This window comes from Callorhinus ursinus, unplaced genomic scaffold (assembly GCF_003265705.2).
Source record: "Callorhinus ursinus isolate GAN/ISIS: 27379988/994484 unplaced genomic scaffold, GSC_fseal_2.0 scaffold1, whole genome shotgun sequence".
Taxonomy (NCBI): Eukaryota; Metazoa; Chordata; class Mammalia; order Carnivora; family Otariidae; genus Callorhinus; species Callorhinus ursinus.
In genome coordinates, this window is record NW_027397063.1 from 84,644,258 (window position 1) to 84,662,867 (window position 18,610).

The following is an 18,610-nucleotide window of genomic DNA, read 5'->3' on the forward strand; positions in this document are numbered from 1 at the left end:
GCTGGAGCCTGGTCATAAGCTTCAGTTACAGAGTTATTAGTCTTCCCCCGAATGATATTAGGCTCACCCCAAGCATATACAAAATGACTTAGTATAGAGCAAGATCTAGGAGAGAATGTGTGGCTAGATTCCTCCAGAAGCTGAAGACTGAAGCCATAATCATTCATTCATTTAGGAGTGGACAGGTGTGTTATGTTCTAGAGTGACGGTGGTGAGAAGAGACACGCACACTGTCTTCTGGAATCTTACATTCCAGCATGCATGAAAGACACTTAACAAACAGTTGAGCAATGACTGAATCACAGTTCTGGTGAACTTTTAAGGAGTGTGCAGAGAGTATTAAGAGAGGATTTAAGAGGAAACTTATCTATCTGGGCAGCTCGTATGTTTTCCGATAAAGTGACAGCTACGTGAGATCCAAGGATGAGTAGATCTCGGTTCTGCATTGGTAGGGCTGGGAGAAGGGCATTCTCAGCTGTAGGAGTCTGACCCTCCCGGTGGGTTCAACAATGCCTGGGAATCCCCACTGCAGGCCCTTCTGCTGCAGAGACCCTTCTGAACACACCTCTTTGGGACTCCTCTGGGGCTCTTTGGGTAGGTGTCTTTAAAAGACAGACTGTCTGATAAAGCACATGATGAGAACTTTTAACAAAGATAAACAAATGTTATTTTTGTCTCCATAATACCCTCTACCTTTGGGGAGGTATTTAGTGCTTCAGTTCTGTATGGTATAGAGCATGTAGAACTTGGAAAGCTTCTAGAGTTCTAAAAATGAACAAGCTGAGCTGCCCACTACATGCGCACTTACGTGTCTCCTCCTATCTTGCCTACAGATTATATATACCCCTCTTGGTGGCTTATGTGTGTCTAGGTCTCCACACACGTGCATGCACACTGGGTGTATGGCCTGGATGTGCAAGTACAACATATCAGAGAGGTGGCTTAATGGCAATATAAGCCACTTCATTTATGGCAGACTTCAGGCAAGTTAGTGACAACACTACGAGGGGTAGAAGTCATTTACTTCTGGGTTACTTGAGCATGGGGTTTTGTTTTGTTTTGTTTTTTGTTTTTAATTCATGGTTTTTCTTGGGAGTCGTCATCAGTGGAGGCTTGGGTGTGAGAAAAAGACACATCGGGCTGCATTAGCTGTTTCTCGGAGGAACAGCATTTCCCAGCAGGAGAGAACAGGTTAGCCTCACGGTCAAGGGCAGCACTGCAGATTGGCACTTGCATCTGGGGATATCCTAGTTTTGACACTTCAGGGCTCCCGTACCCTGGGCATGTTGCTTAACCTCACCTTGTGGCTGATACCCCTTCTCTCATAAAGTTTGTGTGAGAGAGAGGTGAGCAGAGTTATTTATAAAGAAAGCATTTGAGAACAATATGTAGAATGCTATGTTCAGTGTGTATTATTATTATTATTAGTGTCTCTTGCAGACATTTTTCCTTTTTCTCTCGGCGGTACCAACAATCCCTGTAGGAGGCAACATGCCACACCCCTTCCGGCTACAGGGCCTTAGCAATCACTAGTTTTCTGCTAGAAAAACAGTTCCCTCCTTAGTCACACCGCATCACGCTTTTCTCTCTTCCCAAATGGGTAACTCCTACAAGGCCTTCAGAATTCAGACTCATTCTGGGTCTGTTTCCTTTGATCTGTAAAAGTATAATTTATAGGTATATAACCTCAGCTTGAGGTAATGTGAGGAGATCCATACATGCTTAATTATCACTTAATTTTTAGTACATTTTCATATTTAATAAACTGTGATAAAAAAACAAACCTCAAATTGTATGCTGTATACCAACAAACACTGGAATATGGTAACCTCGTAATTTATACTGCTAGGTTCCTCCATTCGTGTGCAGAATTTCATTCAGTAAGAAGAATTTCCACTGAAATTTCAAAGCCTTCCCTTTAAAAAGAGAAATTTTCAATTACTTATCTTAGGAATGTAGGTTTTCTCTCTCCTTTGGAAACAAAACAAAACTGAAAATTAATGAGATATTGAAGCTGATATGTGACTTTGTATTGCTTTCAAAAACTCTAATTTTGTATTCACTAAAACAGCTTCTTTGTTGTCACTGATTAATTTTGTAACGAGATATGACATAGTTAAACTCATAAAAATAAATGTTACTGATTTTAAAAATCCAGTTTTTGTTGATGCTCTATGTTGCCATCCCGAATAAAATTTCTACTGGAGGAAGGGATTTCACTATTACAAATTATTTTAAAACATTTTAAAATTACATCCTAGGAAATGTCAATAATCCCTTCACATTCTAATGCCTGTGATTCTTTAACAATAAATTATCTTCAACTTTGTGTCATGTTCTGTCAACAGTGAAGTTGAGAAGGATGGGGAAGTTAACATAAACACCTGCCTTACACCAGCAAGTGCTATGGAGGGCGGCAGAGGCGGTTCCAACCAGTATCCACACCCCTAGGGTGAAGTGGCATTTATGAGTCTCTACATCTCACACTTTCTTCTGAGTTCAAACTGACCAGTCCCTTGGATTATTATAGGAGTTACACAATTTTATTCTTGTTCCATGGATTGAGAGCTAAATGTTGGGCAAACTCTTTGTTATAGAGCACACTAATATTAAGTATCTTATTGATTCCACTTTTCAATCCAAGCATATTGTAGATGCTTAAAGTATATTCCCTGTGTCTTAAATATGCAACTTAAAATCTCTCCTTTATCCCCTGATATCATTCATAAACAAGTACTATTGTGTGCTCACGAGTTTCTTTAATTGGAGGACCAAAGACAGGTTTCTCTTCATCCCTGGCTTAAAATGCTCCCAGACACTTCCTTCCTGATTAGCAGCTTTAGTTTTATCACCATGGGTAACTGTTCTTCTGTCTAGGAGTTTTCAGTATAGAATTAAGAGCATGGCTTTGGAGTCAGATGAATCTCCCTTTGAGTCTTAGCTCTAACATTTAATATACGAATGAACTTGGGGGGTTACTTAACCTCTCTGAAATTCATTTTCCTCACTTATATGGGATCATTAAATCATCTACTTCACAGAGCTGTTTTGGATATTAAATACACAGTTTCTGGTACATAGTGAACGTTACATAAGGTTGGCCTTGGCTATATTTTCTGACCGCAGTATCATATCATTATATGATATCATCATCAGAGGTAGTCAGTGGCTTAAAAGCATCTCCTAGAAGCATCCATTTCTTTGCATTTGAAAACCACTTTCTCTTACATGGTTTGCCAGGAGGCCAGTCCTGGCTTCTCACACAGAAGGTTTTTCTGTAAGCAATAAGAGAGAGCTAGCCCCAGTGCACAAGTAATTTTCCAGCTTCTGCTACATCACATTTGCTAATGTCCCATTGGCCAAAGCAAGTCACATGGCCGAGCCCAGAGACAAGCAGAGGAAATGGACTCCCATCTCTTCATGAGGGAGGCTGCCAAATATCACGGCCTTTCCACCCCCCACCCACGTCTAAGCAATAAATAGATTCCCATGATCTTGAGAAAAACACAGTCTTTATTTTGATAATAAAGCTATGTTTAATAAACACTTGATAATTTCTAAGCCTGAGAGGTGGTTTAAATAGATACTCTTATTTTCATTCACATAACTGATATTTAGAGAGTCCATATGCAATGTTTGAGGGTACATAATGAATCAGCTTGGACTAGATTTTGAAGTCTCATGACTGAAGTAATGGTTCTTCCTAGTGTACTGGACTTGGCTTATTAAAACTAGTCCCTTTTAAAATTTGTGACAATTTGGTACCATTACTTTGTTTTTCATTATGACCCAGAGGTCATTAATTTCCCAGTGGGCTTGATCCTTTTGCTTAATTCTTAAGACAGGAAAATAATCCATTTACAAAACAGAAGACATCCTTCTCTTATAACTTTGTAATCTAACTCTAGCCTCTGTTGTTGTCTTTGTCTTTTCGAAAGCATTATAACTCGTGCTTTTCAAGAGCCATGTTGTGAGAGGGTAGACTGCTTGTCGAGTGGTTAAATAAGTCGTTGTAGTTACTAGTCAGTGCGTCCCTTTCAGTGCCACTGACTAACTTTCTGCCACCACTGCGCTAGACTAGAAATTGGTATAAATAGTGGCCTAATAAAATGCATGCCCACTTACAAGGTCCTGTAAGATCAAGATCAAGGTTCTGTGCTAGAGCTACATAACCATGACCCACAGTGGTTCCATAATTGGATGTGGAAACCGTGCAATTTAAACTAAAATTCAAGATACTTTTATTCCTGCTCTTCCACCCTTGTTACTTATTTATTTTTTGGTTGACAAGACATCCTGAGGGGGGTCATATAAATTCAATAGGAATAATGAGTAAAAATTATGTGAAGATGAGGAAGGGGAAAGAAGACATCCCGTGGAAGACCACAGAAGGGCACAACATTGTAGACGCTGAAGTGAGGCTGAGCAGTTCAAGGTGTAAGGGGACAGACAGGGACACAGCATGGGCAGCCTTTCAGGGAAAGGTGATATAGCAACCTACATGCAGAGATCATTGTTACTACTGCTGCGTCTAAAACAACTCTCCTGGGATGGAATTTTTTTCCACCAATCTCAGAAATAAAATACTAGTTTACAGTCCAGCTAATATGTACATTATCAAAATAAAATTATGGGAGAACACATGCACACTCCACTGGTAGTGCCAGGGCTTCCAAAAGTGGCCCAAGTTGATGGACTCCAAATTGAAATTCAGAATGAATGACACCTGAACATCAGGAAACTTAGTCTGTAGGAAAGTTACCTCTTTTCACATCCATGGCACTACCACATTCCCCCTTTCTTTTTATGTTTAGTTTCCTGAAGGTGAGATGAGTACTCCTGTTTTGTGAACTTCCTCAGATCAAGGGAACTACCCTCACTCCCTTTCCCATCTGACTTTCATCATCTTCAGTCAGTGACTTCAATAAAAGTAGGCTTCAAAGAAAATGAACCTAACAAATTTTAAATCTCAGAGCCTGTATTTTTTTTTTCTTTCCCCAATCTTTCCTATACTGGATATGATCAGTTGTAGGTAGTCAGTGGACATAGTTCCCAGAAGCCGGGAGTGAATTTTATCTCAATAGTCTGTCTACCTTGATCTTTTCCAGGTGAAAGGATGAGATCTTCTTTTCTAGCAGGTTGCATGCTATGCCTGTTTGCTGTACAAACAGAAGACCCTCTTAGATTGCCACTTTGTTGTCTTGTAATTTTTTTCTTTGTAGTCAAGAGAGAAAGTCAAGTTACATAATAATTATGCTTGTTTATCACCACAGAAGAAAGAACTTAAGGAAGAATTTATTACATAGTTGATATAGATGGTGATAAAAAACAGAATCCTACTAAAGACAATGGATTTTCATGACAGAATGTTTTTATTCCAATGCAGGATGAAGAGGAAGAAATCAAACAAGAAATTAACATGTTGAAGAAATATTCTCATCACCGAAATATTGCTACATACTATGGTGCTTTTATCAAAAAGAACCCACCAGGCATGGATGACCAACTTTGGGTATGTAGTGCTATCCAAATTTGTTTCTTACATGAAGAACAACCAGGGCCAAAGGGTTCATCTCTCTATCCTCATTTTGGATTAATTAACTCCTTCTTTGAAACTCTTAGCCCCATGATTTCCATAACATTGTGTTTTCAAGGTTCTTTCCCATTTCACTAATACCTCTCCATCTTTTAAGTATCTTGTTTTTTAAGATTTTATTTATTTACTTAGAGACAGAGAAAGAGAGTTTGTGCATGGACAAGTTGGGGGAGGGGCAGAGGGAGAAGGAGAGAGAGAATCTTAGGCAGACTCTACACTGAGCTTGGAGACTGACATGGGGCTCGATCTCTTGACCCTGAGATCATGACCTGAGCCAAAACCAAGGGTCAGACGTCTAACAGACTGAGCCACCTAGATGCCCCTCCAGCTTTTAAGTATCTTTATTTTTTATCCCTTAATGTGAACCACCCTTAGAGCAAGTTGTTAAGGTCTCTGGCTTTTCCACTAGTTACTACGTTTATTGAGGTTTGGGTTGTTTTTTTTTTAAGATTTTTTTATTTATTCATTTGAGACACAGAGATACAGAGAGAGAGAGAGAGAAAAAAGTATGAACAGGGGGAGAAGCAGAGGGAGAGGGAGAAGCAGGCTCCTCGCTGAGCCAGGAGCCTGATGTGGGGCTCGATCCCAGGACCCTGGGATCATGACCTCAGTCGAAGGCAGATGCTTAACCGACTGAGCCACCCAGGCGCCCCCGTTTATTGAGTTTTTATTGTATTTTAGGCATCATGCTATTTGCTTTTTGTGTATTATATCATTTATTCCAGCTCTTTGAGGGAGACATTATTATTTCCTCATTTCTTAGATGACAAAACTTGGGCTTACAAAGATGGTAAGTAAATTGCCCTAAGGTATTTGTAGTTGAAATGGCAGAGCAATGATCTAACCAAGCTCTTGGAGTCTTTTTCCTTGCCTATAACTAATGTGTGGATGACTGAAATTTAAATTCCAAGTCTGTGAGTGTAATACCTGACCCAGTCTGATACTGTATAAGTACTCTTAGAGGTTGCTTTCCTATCCAGTTAGCTATGTGCCCCCGTCCTGTATCTTTGACAGTCTGTTCCACTGAAAGTAGATTCAGTATGTCTGATACCAAAACCACTACTCCCCTCCCTTCCCTGCTCAGATTGCTCTTCTTCTCACCTTCCTGATTACTGTCCATGAAACTTTTATTTATTCTTAGGCCCTCAGTCCACTCAGTGGAAGCCTAGTTTTTGCAGTGGACTTCTACTTGATCTATCCATCTCTCTCTTTCTTGAATCTCTGTTCATCCCATATGTTGCTGTTGGATTAATTACTCTAAAAAATACCCTTTTAACCACTTATCATCTTATTCATTTTCTAGAGTTCTTAATATGTGTCTGGCACAGAAAATTTATTTAATTAGACAGAGCTTACTATATGCCAAATTATATACTAAATTATGTGGATCCCATGACTACTATTTCATGGATAATTTATCAAAGAATCTCAGTCTACTGTCTTAATGCAAAAGATATCTGTGGTCCAGTTGACAAGGTAAAATATACACAGTGAACCAGAGTTGGTGACCAAAAAGAATATAATAATGTAAGCTCAGAAAAATAACAAGATTTTCATGTCATTTGATAATTGACTACTACAATCTTTGGTAGTGAAAAGAACTGCTGGTTATTTTTTTCCCTATAAGTCCCATCTATAAATTTAAAATTTAAAAAAGTACTTTTGGGTAAATAAACCCTCTTTGTATGATCACATTGATTTTATATATTTTTATGTGATTTCTGAAAGAGTTATAGTAAGATTTTAATCATGGCCTCTTAAAAGTAGATATAAATTTGAAAATTAAAAATGTAAAAGTAGTAGGAGAAAATAGATGTAACCACATAATACTAAAGAAAGATATGAGGGCGTATATGCAAGAGCATATCCACAAAACAGAATTTTGATGAACTTGCCTGTATACATTTCTTAACATTTCCCATTACAAAAAAACCATAATAAACAAAACAACTGATAAACAACTGATTTAGGAAAAAATATCCATTTGGTATATGATGAGAAAGAATTTAGTAGCCTTTAGAGATGGGGAGTTTTTATAAATCAATAGTAAAATATGAAACTAAGAGAAAGATTGAGTTAAGAACAAGACGATTAAAAAAGTAAGAAATATCAATTACCTGTAAAGATGTTCTTAAAATAGAATCATACCAACAACATAAATGCAAAAGAAAACAAAAATTAAATACCATTCCTTAACTTGTAGATTGGCAAAGATTTTTTTTAAATGATTTACCCAGAATGGACACTCACACCCACTGCTTATGGAAATGAAGGTTGGAGGTTTGTACTCTATCTTTACTCAAGGGCAATTGGAATACATATGGATAAACATGCTCTCTCTCTGTCTCTCTCTCTCTGTCTCTCTCTCACACACACACACACATATATAAATAAATATTTGTGTAACTACATAAAGATGTATGCAGAAGTTAACCAATAAGGAATTGCTTAAAGTAAATCCATTAAAGGACACTATAGAAGGAAACATCAGCTGGTTAAAATGCTGTAGATTTATATTTACAATGGGTAAACAATTAACTATTATAATGGGGTTTAGATTAGATAAAGCACATTTTCATTTTTGTCAAAAAAAGAAAGAAAAAGAAAAAAATGTATCTATCCATCTCTATATATAAATGGTGGGGATGTCTAGAATAATATATACCAATGGAGTTGAAGATATTTGTATCTGGGTAGTCATTTCAGGAATTTGATTTTTGAAACTTTTTTCTTTTTTATGTCTGCTTTTTTTTCTTCTAAACTTTCTCTTAACTTGAATATCAGAGCCACTTCTGTTCCTTCTTTTTTTAATTGCTTTTTATGGGGCTGTCTTTGCTCCTCATGGATAGCTCTCTGAGTACAAAGATTGTGTTGTATGCATCTCAGTGTCCTCAGTGCTAGGGAGGTGCTGGGCAGATGATGCTGACAAAATAGTTGGTCTGTAAAGGAAAGTGATTATCATTCCCACAAACTTCGTTGCTAATATTGTTGGTACAAAGCAGATTGCTACAGGTACCTGTAGAGCTCATTTTATCTGTGACCTATAGGTTCAACAGAAATGATGAGAGGACGCAAATTGGAATATCTCTGTGTTCCTAAAGGACTTCTATGTCATCAAGAATCTAGCTTTTTAACAATGACCCCATATTGCCATAAGCTTCAGCAGATAAGAAGTGGACAATGATAGCTATTCTAGTGCTATCTGGAGAGAGGTGGTTGGTTTGGTCAGGGGCATGGTTTCCAATTAAAAGAAAGCACTAATGTAGCTTTGGAACCACCACCTCCAGGAATCACCTGCGGGAATACAAGCTGAGTTACACCCAACTATTAATATCATTTCTTTTGTGAGATGGGCCAGATCGGGTCGTTGGTTTTCTTGTGAGAATGAGTTGTTAAAATCTGGGTATTTATTTGGAAATCATTGGCTGAAGAAAAGAGAAGAGTGGTCAAGCAGGGATTGACTGGTTTTTACCCTTTTCCTAATGCTGTGATTTTTTAAGTTGGAAAGAAAATTAGTTGTCTTTTATTTTGCTGGGTTCCCATGAAGTTAATTGACTTTCCCAGGACCTCAAAGCTCATTAATGGATGAATGCAGAGCCAGAATACAGGCATCCTGAATTGTGACAATTTAGCTTGGCCTGAAGTTCTGTGAAAGGCACTGGAAGTTTTTTTTTGTTTTTTGTTGTTGTTGTTTTGTTTTTTTAAATAAGTGAAACCTACAGTCCGTTTTCCAATTGGCACTGGGAGAAAGCAGCATGCCTATTCGCAACTGCATGGTGTGGAACAGGAGGTTTTGTACTCTTGGGAACCAGTTGCTGCCCACCAGTTCTCCTGGCCAGTTGCTCCTCCCGTGAAGACAGCTGTGGTTGCTGGGACTCGAGAATCTGCATGTGTATATATTCACTTATTCATTCACCATCGATCCATTCATTCATCCAACAAATACATATCAAGCTCTTGCTAGGCACATGGCACTCTCCTGGGCACTTAAGCTATATCAGTGAACAAAACTGAAAAAAGCCCCTACTTACCTGTAGCTTACATTCCTACTACAGACCACAGACAATAACCATAATTAGTAAGAAAACTGCAGAGGATGCTGGAAGCTGATCAGTGCCTCGTAGAGCAGGGCGAGGTTAATAGGGCTGCAACCAGGGGAAGCCCCATTGTAGATAACTCGAAGAAGGGCATTCCAAGCCTGTTGTTTTCCAAGAATAACAATGGGAGCAGTGTGACCAGAAATATGGGGAGACGTGCGACCAGATCGTGCAGAGTCTTACAGACCATGGGAAAAATGTCAGCTTTTACTCTGAGTGAGGTGAAGGGCCACTGGAGGGTTTTGAACATGGAGGGATGGAAACTGATCCACATAGGTAAGGGGTCCCTCTCATTGCTCGGTTGAGATTAGACCAGATGGAGGCCAGAGCAGAAGCAAGGAGGCCAGTTAGGAGACTGTTTTAGCAAGCTAATCCCCTTCCTGAAGCTGGCAAAGGGAGATCTGCAAGTAGTGATCCCTCCCAAACCCAGGCCCCATGGGAGGACCCAGGCCTTCACATTCCATTTTCCCATCTGCAGTTAAATATTACAGGCCCCACATTCTGCTTGGAAGACACAGGACCTAGCATTTATCTGTTGGTGCTCCTGCAGAGGACTGTTGTGTCCATGCCCATGTCCCTAATCGTCCGTTAGCTTCTGTGTCACTGGAGATGAGAATACGAAGCCGTGAAATGCTCCTGAGGGCAAGAGCATCTTCTTTTTCTAGTTGTGCTCTTTCTATTTGACAACAAACTAAGGGGGAACTTGGAAAAGTAAAGGCAGAATCGAAACATAATAAGTAGGAAATTAATACTAGATTACAATATTGGTGGGAACCTGATTGTAGAATATGATAGTGTGTAGTTATTCCAAGGCCTCTGACTCACTGAATTTGAGCCATTCCCTGTTAATAATAACAATAGCAGGTGATATTTATTGCTTGCTTATCACATGCCAAGTATTGTGGGTTTTTTTTTTTTGCCTTGTCATATTATTTCATTAGATCTTTACAACCACTCTACAAATTAGATATTATCATTATTCCCACTTTACAGATAAGGAAATTTGGCTCAGAGAAGTTAAGAAATCTGCCCAGGGTCTCCCAGCTGGTGGGGGATAAAGCCAGTGTATTAGCTAACCCCAGGCTGACCGATGCAAGAATCGAGCTCCTGAGTTCTACACTTTTCTTTTTTTAAGTTGTGAGAAATAGTTCTAATACCAAAATTTGGTATTCCAAATAGGATTGAGGCTTTGGGTTTCAATTATTTTGACTTCACCTTTAACCTTCTTCATTCCTCAGTTCCCCAGTTTTCAAAGAGTGTAGCAGGACCAGTTAGTTACTAATAAGACTGATGCAAAGTCTAGGAAATATGCTTTGAAGAGTACATTAAACCTTCCAGGAATGTTTTAGCAAACAATTGCAAAGGTCACAGATAGTTGACTCTTTGGACTAATAGCATCCTGTTAAGATTACATGCATATAAAAATGTTACTGTGAATTATATAGAGACATAACCTGTAGCCACCCAAAGCAGCACTTGCTAACATTCATTCCCAGTATTCAGACTACGTGAAATATTCCCCAGTTATTTCTTTTGTTGTGACTGGAGGTTTTGCACATAGCCTACCAGCCAATACGTGTGCTGTTTTAGGTGTCTGATTGAATTATAATCTGTGCGAATTCTATCGTCTTGTTGTAGAGATAAACTTGTTTAGTACCATCTCTTTGCGGAAATACAACTACTTCTGATAATGGCTAAGTAATTCTACTTTATCAACTGCTGAGGGCCAGAACCGGAAATCAAAAAAGGGAGCTCTTTCAATAAAGATTCTGATCTCTTGGAAACAAGCAAGCTCTGTCACACGACATTGCCATCTCATTCCACCTCGCCTCGGTGGGGAGCAACTCTCCGTTCTGCTGCATACCATTCAGGCACTGGGAGTGAGGGACAAGAAGCATCCATTGGGCACACCAATTTCTCTGACATTAGAAAGCGAAATCACACACATTTTGCTGTCTCTTCTCATACCACCACAATCACAGGACTAGAATATCTTACAAAAAGAATAAATTTCTGACTAGCTTTGGAAATGCAGGGTGGTCATAAGACAGCAGATTACTGTACTGCAAGGTCTTGATAAGCCATTCTTTAGATTGCAACAGTGTAGCCTTGCAGAGGTAAGAGTTAACAAATTATGGGGTATGCATTTTGGGGACAAACATTGTAGCAATGGGCTGAAACCTGACCTGAAATCCAGAGACCTGGGTTCTAGTATTGGCAGAGGCAGCATCTCTGACATTTGGTTTCTTCCTCATAAAAATGGTAACTTAAAGAAAAAAAAAATGGCAGGGGCACCTGGGTGGCTCAGTTGGTTAAGCGTCTGCCTTCGGCTCAGATCATGATCCCAGAGTCCTCAGTGAGCCCCACGTCAGGCTCTCTGCTCAACAGGGAACCTGCTTCTCCCTCTGCCTCTGCCCCTCCCCCTGCTCATTCTCTCTCTCTCAAATAAATAAATAAAAATCTAAAAAAAAAAAGCAATGTTAGAGTAGGTCTGGGTTTTCAAACTGGCAGCGCAGAGGTTAAATACTGTCCAGGTGAATGTATTTAGTTTGATTCACATAAGCAGTGGTGTTTTAATTATGCCAACATTAGAAAAAAATCAAATAGTTTCACATAAAAGTCTGGATACCTTGAAAAGTTTTGAAAAACAGGATGATGTGGAAATGCTGGGCCTGAAATCCCCAGTAGCAGCAGGATGTGATAGCTGTTTGGAGAGCACATGCCTTACTCCAGTTTGGACCAGAGGTCCCGGTGCTCCCTGTTGGCTTCCACACACGCTCAACTTCATGCATTGACGTTACTTGTCCAGCTCCTGCATAATGTCATCTGGGAATGAGATACTGAGGTGTACCCATGAGAGAGCTTTTCTGGAATCTGCAGTAATGTTGGCCACAGTCCCCAAACCAAGGTCGAGTGTAGTTTACATTTGCTGTGGCATCTTGTCTGACAAAAGCTCAGGCCCGCTTGCATTTTTGGTTGTTTTAAGACAAATATGAGGTGCTGCAGATAGCATTATTAAAAATTCAAGTGACCTGTAGCTGACTCTTTTGAACAATTTATAACATTTCTCTTTTTTGAGTTCTATGTAGCAGAAGTGAGACTTTCTTTTTCTTTTCTTTCCTTTTTTCCCCTTGTCTTGATCAGTATTTGTCACTTACATAACTAAAGAACTCCCTTCTTCATATATGTAGAACCTAGGTCATTTGTCTGAAGAAGTGACTGAATCTTATTATTTGTGAATAGAAATTTTTGAAAGGCTAACTTTGGTAATTAGAGAAGGCGTGCCTAAAATATTAGGAGGAGTGATTGTAAACAGGCTCCCAGACTCAGAGCTGCCCTATTGCATGACCTGTAGAGACAGAATATGCTACTTAGGTACAGAGTGAAAGCCATTCCTAATTTAATACATTGCAGTAGGACCTGAGTTCAGCTTTAAAAGAGCCATTTTTATGAATTGATGGGTGACTCTGTGCCAAGAATGTATAAATGATTTCTTCTTTGATTGCAGTGAATTTCATTTGAATTGTGCTTAGACTGCTTTTCACCTTAACAGAAGGAAGACTTCTGTGTGCCCAAAGTTATTCTTCTATTGGGCTACACAAACCTCTGATTCCTGTTCTAGATGAATTCTGAGCTAAAGTCTGTGTTCCATTTAAGTTGTGCTTCTCAAAATCCTCAACTCTCAAGTTGTTTAATCATAAATCCTCTAAGGCTAGTATTTTATTTTCTTCTCCTATTTTTACTCCTCTGAAAGCTTGCTTTCCCGTTCCCTCCCCACGTTCTTCTCTTTGGGTGTAACATTCTGACGAGCAGAGTCAAACATTTCTTACAGCCTTAATAAGGTTAGTTTCTGTGAGCGGGTCCCTGGCCAGAATGGACATGTAATGATTTACTCCTAACAGGAAAAATTCTCCAGCAGACCTTGCATACATACTGAGAAATTTGAGCACCAGAAATCAAATACAAGATGCAACTAACTTCCCTCATTCCTTGAATGCTGCATGCTGACTCAGACTCTTTCTCCTTAGACATGGTGACCACTGATCATTGAGCCTTTCCAGTGGTTTCTTGTGGCTAAAAATAAACAGTTGGCTCCGTATATTCCAACTGCCATTGTCATTCTCAAGGTATAAAGTTGTTCGTTATCCAGAAACTATATCAACAAAGTTTGGGACACTTCACGTCCTTGGGACTCAATTTTTTACCTTTGGAAAATTAGAATTTATAGTTCAAGCACTTTTTTTCAAGTCTAAAAATATAATGTAGATGCCAAAGAAATTTTTTTTTTCAAATACGTGCTAGTTTAAAAATGAATGCAAAGGATTGTTTAGGTTGCTTTTTCAAATTTGAAATTCCCAACAGTTTTACCTTGCCTTTACATAAGTTGATTTAAGTGATAAATGTGTTCATATGTATGCCTACCAATTGTTATACTTGTATACGCACGTATTTGATACTGTGGGTCTTTACACTACCTCTGGCAAGTTAGCATTCTGTAACAAAGTACTGGTTGTGTTTACACCTTCATAAATCACGCAGATGAGATCTGTGGCTATTCCTGGCCACACGTGATAAAAATATCCTGTGCCTTGCTGATGTTTCTGGACCTTCAAGGTCAATAGGCTGATCCTTTGCAGAGCTGTGAATTCTTGGATGGTTATCTTTCCTACCCTTTTCTTAGAGGGCCCCTTCAACTGCTGTGTTCAAACTTCTCTCGTTTTAGACAGACCTTTGGACCTTCGGCATCCTGCTCCCTCCTCTGCCTCCCCCCTGTGTCTTGCCCCTCCTTTTACTAGAAAAGAGAAGGGATCCGTTAGTAGTCAGTTATTCCTATGGGGGACTGACTGGCTCATGACATTGGAGGGGGGGAACAAATCAAGGTATTTTTGGCCAGCGCCTGCAGTTTTAAAATATCATAAAGCCCCGTTTCTTGTTACAGGAACTTAAAACCAGTTAACTAGCAGATAAGCAAATACTGTAGGGACCCCAGAAATTGTCCTAAGCTTCTTAAGCTGGCTCTAAGGATAAACCTTTTTAAAATTTCTTCAGAGGTGATTGGGGTTGGAAAGCTCAGGTTAGAAGTGACCACGGCAGGTGACTCCATCCTGAAGGCGCCTCCCGATGAGGAGGTGATGAGGAGGTGAGCTTAGGGCTGGCTCAAACAGTGCTTCCGAAATTCCCTCTGGGCCCAGCTGAGACCAAAGACCTTTCGCTTAAATATTGTCCCCTGCCCCCACAACTTCTGAGAAAAAACATCTTGCTGGTCAGAAGTAGAAGACAACTGACAAAAATACATGATGAACAACCACGTAAGTTGTGACATATGTTGGAACTCTTTGTTTTTAAGTTAACCTCTTTAATTTAGATAGAAATAACTACCATGTCCAAGCAACCCTTTCCCTCTTAATTGGGTTGTACTACACTGTGCTGTTTCTTTCTCTCCCTTTCTTTTTTAAAGATTTTATTTATTTATTTGAGAGAGAGACAGAGAGAGAGAGAAAGAGAACAAGCAGGAGAAGGGGCAGAGGGAGAGGGAGGAGCAGGCTCCTCTCTGAGCAGAGAGCCTGCTGCAGGGCTCCATCCCAGGACCCTGGGATCATGACGCTTAACTGACTGAGCCACCCAGGCGCCCCTACTGTGCTGTTTCTTAAATATCTCCTCAGTGGAACGGTTCCGGTTCTAAGTCTAGGTCCAACCCCTGTCCTGCATGAGCTTGGTTCTGTCCTCACCTTCAACCCAGCCATCCTTCTGTCTTCCCAAGTTACACGTAGGTGTACCCTGTTTTCTGACCCAGTAGTTTAGGTAGTGTTGAGTGAGCATTTCAAATGTACCATTCCTTCTAAACCTCTCCCTCCACCTTTTCAGCCTTCCAAATAAAAAGATCCAATGTCCTGGAATGCACCACTGTTTCTTCTTGCCATGAGATACAAGCTTGAAAAAAGGACATGTGTCCTTTGTGCTCTTTTATTAATAGGGGTTTTAGAAACACATGTGCCCAATGCCCTTCATAAGCACCTGTCGGGGGCGCCTGGTTGGCTCAGTTGTTAAGCGTCTGCCTTTGGCTCAGGTCATGATCCCAAGGTCCTGGGATTGAGACCCGCATCGGGCTCCTTGCTCGGCGGGAAGCCTGCTTCTCCCTCTCCCACTCCCCCTGCTTATATTCCCTCTCTCACTGTGTCTCTCTCTGCCAAATAAATAAATAAAATCTTTAAAAAAATATATAAGCACCTGTCAGCCATTTCTTCACCATCCAAGTGAAGTGGATCTTGGGAAGCTATTGATACCCTCTTTCAAGTTGGAAACTCTCCCTTGTTGCTTTTTTTCTTTCAAGTGCAAACAGAACAATAGATAAAAAGTAATAAATATAGTTTAAGATTTGGGGCTGCTAGCAGTTTTACACTCATAGACACACTTAATGTTCGCATCAAACATTTTATTTTATTTTGCATTTTATAGTGCTGGTGGTGGGGTGCTGAGCCCAGGGTGGTTAGAGAACACGCATGCCCATGGTCACATAGCTTGTACTTGAGAGAGCATCATGCTTTCAACCCTGCTCTACTTACTTAATGGCTACATAGACTCTGGATAAGGCTGCAGACCATAACTAAGCTTCATTTCCAAGTAAATAAGGAAAAGGGAATTGAGGGGAAGGAGAATTAATGAAACAGTAGTTGCAAATCACCGAGCCCAGCACCTGGCACATGGCAAATTCTCGGTAAATGTGAGCAAGTATTGTTGGCCCAGTGTCAACTCTTTGAGAACTTTCTTTTGGGGAGAATATTAATGATCCATTATTTCTTGCTTGTGAGATGGGAAGTTATTGACTTACCGCTGCTGGGCTTGGCATGTTGAGCCCTGTTTCTGTTTATTAATGTGATGAGGTTACTTGTGGTGAGGGAGGGTCCCTGCTGCATGGTGGCGGTAATTATCAGTGTTGCTGTGCAGCCGCAGGAACCAGTTGCTAGCAAATGCTGGTTTCTTCCTTTCTTTTCTTTCTCTCTCTCTCTTTTTTTTTTTTTAAATCCCATTACATAATTTATCAATCATTTCATTCCATAGTGAGATGAAAAGAATTTAGCAGCCTTCAGCTGGAGCTGAATAGAGAAGCAAATTATAGAAATCACTGACATTAGTGCCTGGCTAGAGCAGGATTGTTTCCTACTGAATATTTGAAAGTATTTTGTCCAATCTAATTTTAAAAGACTGGAGCCACTGGGCTTCCACTGCTTTCCTCGGGAACTATAATTATGTGGCCTAATAGAGCTCAGTGGTGGGACATATTCTCCAGCTGATAGAGAAGCAATGGAGGCATTCGTAGGAGATCTGGTCACTGTGTTCTTCAAAATGGGATTTGAGAAGGGGCACAAGCATATTTTGCTCACTTGAGAAAATATTTTCTTTCTACCCAAGGATGTTCCTTTGGTCTGCCCGGCTGCCATTGAACCATGGTTTGCTACATAATGGGATTTTCTTTAACTCTGTGTTATAGAGAATCCCTCAAATACACAATAGTAAAGAGAACAATATAATGGACATCCATGTGCCCCACACTAGCCCCAGCAACCATTTGTCATTGACCAGTCCTGCCCCAAACACATGCTCACCCACTTCTTCCCTTCTACTCATCCTCTCACTTTTTCTAAATTCTGATAAAATATATATAACATAACATTTAGCATATTAACCATTTTAAAATATATGATTCAGTGGCATTAGGTACATAGTATTGTGCAACTGTTATCACTATCTAGTTACAGAATTTTTCATCACCCCAAAAGGAAACTCTGCACCCATTCAGCACCATTCCTCCCTCCCCCTAGTGCCTGGCAACCGCCCATCTGCTTTATATTTCATATAAATGGATTTATACAATACATAGCCTTTTTGGTTCTTCTTTCAGTGAGTATAATGTTTTCAAGATTCAACCATGTTGTGTCAGGCATCAGCACGTCATTCCTTTCCATAGCAGAATAATACTCTGTTATATGGCTATACCACATTCTGTTTATTCATCTGATAGTGGACATTTTGGTTACTTCCACCTTTTGTCTATTGTGAATAGTGGTGTTTTGAACATTTGGATGCAAGTTTTTGTTTGAATACTTATTTTCAATTCTTTTGAGTATATGCCTACAAGTGGAATTGCTAGGTCATAATGCAATTCTATGTTAACTTGTTGTGGAACCATCGAACTCTGTGTGACTGCAACATTTTACATTCCCCCCAGCAGTGTACAAGGGTTCCAATTTCTCCACATCCTTGCCAACGTTTGTTATTTTCTGCCTTTTTTAAAAAAAATTTTAACAATCCTAGTGGGTATAAAGTGGTACCTTACTGTAATTTTGATTTACACTTTACTTTTTTTAATTTAAATTCAATTAGCCAACATATGGTACATCATTAGTTTCAGATGTGGTGTTCAATAATTTATCAGTTGCCTATAACACCCAGTGTTCATCACATCATGTGCCCTCCTTAATACCCATCACCTGGTTACCCCATTGATTTGTACTTTTCCTAATGACTATTAATGTTAGGCATCAGTCCATGTGATTGTTGGTTATTTGTGTATCTTCTTTGGAGAAATGTCTATTCAAGTCTTTTGCCCATTTTTAAATTATGTTATTTATATGTTTGTTGTTGATCTGTAAGTGTCCTTTATATATTCCTGATACTAGACTCTTGCTGGATATATGATTTACAAATACTTTTCCCATTCAGTTGGTTTTCTTTTCATTCTCCCAGTTGCATCGTTTGAGGCACAAAAGTTTTTAATTTTAATGTAACCCACCTTATCTGTTTTTCTTTTGTTGCCTGTGCTTTAATTGTCATAGCTAAGCAACCATTGCTAAGTCCAAGGTCATGGAGATTTCCCCCTATGTTCTCTCCTCAGAGTTTTATAGTTTTAGCTCTTATA

The 18,610-nt window shown here is 39.6% G+C and overlaps 1 protein-coding gene across 6 annotated transcripts in view; it reads left to right on the top strand.

Moving 5' to 3' along the window:
* Positions 1-18,610, top strand: part of TNIK (TRAF2 and NCK interacting kinase) — a 380,604-nt gene that overhangs the window by 234,078 nt on the left and 127,916 nt on the right. For all 6 annotated transcript variants that reach the window (XM_073897348.1, XM_073897355.1, XM_025878953.2 and 3 more), the window contains exon 4: positions 5,387-5,512. In XM_073897348.1, the coding sequence (XP_073753449.1) occupies positions 5,387-5,512 (126 nt within the window). The remainder of the gene's footprint in view (positions 1-5,386; positions 5,513-18,610) is intronic.